The 3,707-nt window shown below is 41.0% G+C and overlaps 1 protein-coding gene across 1 annotated transcript; it reads left to right on the forward strand.

Annotated features, from left to right (window-relative positions):
• The first annotated feature begins 357 nt into the window (after positions 1-357).
• On the forward strand, positions 358-2,456 carry LOC147613676 (psbP domain-containing protein 1, chloroplastic-like). Its single transcript, XM_086781628.1, has 2 exons — positions 358-1,664; positions 1,912-2,456. The coding sequence occupies exons 1-2, from the start codon at positions 1,611-1,613 to the stop codon at positions 2,125-2,127; spliced, it is 270 nt and encodes an 89-aa protein (XP_086637754.1). The 5' UTR covers positions 358-1,610; the 3' UTR covers positions 2,128-2,456.
• The last annotated feature ends 1,251 nt before the right edge of the window (positions 2,457-3,707 follow it).

Consider the following 3,707-nt stretch of genomic DNA (forward strand, 5'->3'; position numbering starts at 1 on the left):
GGGACGACAACCCTCTCTGCTACACATCACGATAGCAGCTCTCTTTGCTTCAGGTACGCAGTACCCGTGTCACCAGAGCTTGCACCACTCGGGACGGCAGCCCTCTCTGCTCCAGGTACGCAGCACCCATGTCATCAGAGACTGCACCTCCATCATTGTCATCGACGTTACCTTTTTTCGCTGCCACTATCACCTCGGAGTGCTTTGCCTCACATCGACGTGAGCCTTCATCATGGACCGTGCTTCAACTCCGACGTCCTTCTCTGCTTCTGCACTGGTCTTCTTTTTGCTCAGAGTCCTCTCTTATGAGGGCTCTTGTACATATCTACACTCACCTTTTTATATATATTCACTCACATATTTCATGGTGTGTGGTTTTACTTTGATCTCTCGTATTGTTGGGCCTTCCATCCTTTTGCGCTCACAAAAAGCTGCAGTCTTTCTGTCAAAACCCGACTCTTTGATACCAATGTAATGTGGGTACTTGCGGCAACGTATATATGATTGACTGATTGTGATTAGCACCTAATCAAAGACTTAAACCCATGCAAAAAACTGTTTCTTCTTCATGCTCAATGCAACATGATTGACTGATTGTGATTTGCACACCTAATCAAAGACTTAAACCCATGCAAAAAATTGTTTCTTCTTCATGCTTGTGGAAACATATTTATGATTGATTGATTGTGATTAGCGCCTAATCACAATCACTGTAAAATGGGTGCTTGCGGGAAATGTATTTATTGTGATTAGCGCCTAGTTAGAGAGTTAAACCCATGCAAAAAACTATTTCTTCTTCATGCTCAATGCACAGTAGAGAAGATGACCTAGTCTCTCTTGTATTACTTATCATGAAATATGTACAATGATGAACTAGAGATATAAGGCCAACAGTCTGAGCGTTGTAGCAAGATGCCCCTCACAATGAGGAACCCATCATGCAAAGTCAGGCTCATTGATTGAGTATTGTCCTGTTTGTCTGCCACATATGCCTCCGCCCATAAGGCCTTCAGCTTCCCAAACTGCACATTTCTTCTATGAGCATGTGTTTGGTGGTGTGGTTTCCATGACTGTGTTTGTGCAGACATTGCAGGGGGAAGAGTCGGAAGGATTAAGTAGAAAAGAAAGCAATCCAAAGAGACATTGCAAAAACCCTAATACATAAAAACCCAAAAAAATCTAGAAATTCTAAACCCTACAAATGCAAGAACCCTAGGGAGCCAAAAACCCTAAAAGACAAAAATACACAGAGAGTGCAAAAACCCTATTACATGAAAACCCAAAAATTTGAGAAATTCTAAACCCTGCAGATACAAAACCCTAGAAAGCGAAAAATACCTAAAAGATGCAAGAGAGAGAGAGAGAGAGAGAGAGAGAGAGAGAGAGAGAGAGAGAGAGAGAGAGAGAGAGATTTTATTTGTGACTACTAAAGACCAAATGGGTCTATGAGACCAAAACTGTTACATTCGTTTCATGTGTAAACTAATCATAAACATAAACATGGAAGATAAAAAAGCGATAGAGATTAGGCCCGCGTACTACTCTGCCCTGTGAATATAGAGAGTAATGAGGCCAGTGAAACCACTGGGGCGCATGATCTGTCATCCTCAATGCCATCATGCAGGGAGCTAATGTCCACTGCTTGGGGAGGTGCAGCTATGCAGGTAGATTATTTTGTTTTTGCACGGCTTATATGTGTTCTAATGTGCAATTATTGCACTTGATGTTTTCATATTCCTAGTCTTGAAGCCAGTGTGTTTGGTTTCCTTGTTCTTGCCCAAGTGAATGATACTTTTTTAACATAATTGTATGGAACAGAATGTGTGTTGTGGTGTTTCTTAAGGTGGATATCGTATGTTCCCTCCACGTGAGCATAAAACTCACAGAGCATTTATATTTGGTGTTGAGCAGGTGAATGTGAAGTCTTATGCAAACAATCAGCAGTTGGCTGTAATGCCACAAGATAGAGTTGTGCAGCTAGAGTGGGACAAGAGATATCTTTCTGTATTAGGTGTAGAGAACAGCAGGCTATATGAGCTGAGATTACAAGCTCCTGAGTATGTGTTAGCCAAGGAGGAAGGTGATCTACGAAAGATTATGGACTCATTCAGAGTTTTCAAGATATGATCTTTGATGTAAAAAAGAATTCCCAATTGTTTTGTATCTCAAGGGGAGGGTGGTTTTTATGCAAGAACCTTAATGCCTCTGTAACGTAAGAAAGTTTTACCTTAATCACGAGAGTTTGGTTGTTTTTATCAAACAATAATAATGGTTTTGACTGCAATGTAATTCTTTCTATCCAAAAAAGCAGTGCAATTGCCAGACCAGCTACCACACAGGCATGTGTGGTGTTTGGGAGGGGGGAGGAAGACATCTAGGAAAATTTATCCACCAAGGTAGACCTATCTTTAGGGTGGTCTGTTTTTCGTTTGATAAAAAATACTATTTAATGTATTATGCACGTATGAACTTCTTGAACCTGTTCATTGAAAATATATAAATAATCAATAATGATTTTCTTTAAAACACACACATATATATATCTCTCTCTACATGCATACTTAACAAATATGAACACCTAGAAAGTTAGCATAGAAGACCTATATCTATTTGAAATTGTAATACGTGCACCTTGAAAGTCATCATAGAATATTGTTTCTTGGAAGAGTTTCAAAAGCTCGCAAAACCTTTTGAGTTTTTGGAAACTTAAATTTGAAAACCTTGATATCTTTCTAACACATTTGAAAAGTTAGATATGTACTTTGCCAAACGTTTAAGCAACTTGATACTGAAGTTTTCGTCCAAGTTGCAACCACTTGATATGTGTTAATTATTTCTATCTTTAGTGGTCCTCCACGATCAGCAAAGTAAGTGGGAATCGTATTTGCCTTTAGTTCAAGCTGTTCTAAATGATTCTTTTTCTTTAGCTATTGGCAGGACTCCATATGAGGCAGCGTTTGGAAGACCTCTCTAGTCATTGTTGACCAGGACTTTGTCTTCAGTACCGGAGGGGAACAGAGTGACGGAGTCTTACCAGGAGATTTTAGAGGCAGTAATAACAGATAGATTGGCTAAAGCGCAAGAGGCCTACACTCGACAGGCCAATAAAGACCGAAGGGATATGAAGTTTTCGGAAGCGGATTGGGTTTATCTTCGGGGTTTATCTTCGGATTATGAAGCAAAGATTGAAACAGGTGGGCAAGCGATGCCCAAAGTTGTCTTTCAGAAGCTTCGGACCTTTTTCCATCAGGAAAAAGATTAATGAGGTGTCTATGCAGTTAAAGCTACCTCCGAGTTGGACTATGCACGCTGTATTTCATGTCAGTTGGTTAAAGCCATATGCAGGTCCACCCCCTTCAGAGGTCAAAGACGAAACGGAACCAGACATTGTTGATGAAGCAGAAGTTATGGTTCCATAACAGATCCTTCTGCACCATTTCAAGCATGGCTCAGGTCGAAGACTACGACAGTTCAGGACCGAGGAACCCATGAAGCGGTATGGGTCGACAAAGTTTTTCAAACACTATCCGATATTATTGAAGGATTACTTGGAGGCTATGCAACTTCCGTCAAGTTAAGCAGAAGGGGATGTCACGTGCATCCTGCACTTGGATGCCATGTAGACATTTCTGTATAGAAGGTGCAGGACCTGGGATGGTGAACTGGTCCCATGTGAGCCCAGTCCGGGACAAGTCAGCCAGAGATCC

The sequence above is a fragment of the Cibotium barometz genome, chromosome 43 (genome assembly GCF_041138505.1).
Source record: "Cibotium barometz isolate CiBa-2024 chromosome 43, ASM4113850v1, whole genome shotgun sequence".
In the NCBI taxonomy this organism is placed as follows: Eukaryota; Viridiplantae; Streptophyta; class Polypodiopsida; order Cyatheales; family Cibotiaceae; genus Cibotium; species Cibotium barometz.

Bases quoted from the DNA above. Each gene is read 5' to 3' on its own strand.
- LOC147613676 (XM_086781628.1), top strand. From the start codon at position 1,611: ATGCCATCATGCAGGGAGCTAATGTCCACTGCTTGGGGAGGTGCAGCT. The intron at 1,665-1,911 runs GTAGATTATTTT...GGTGTTGAGCAG, and splicing joins GGGGAGGTGCAGCTATGCAG to GTGAATGTGAAGTCTTATGC.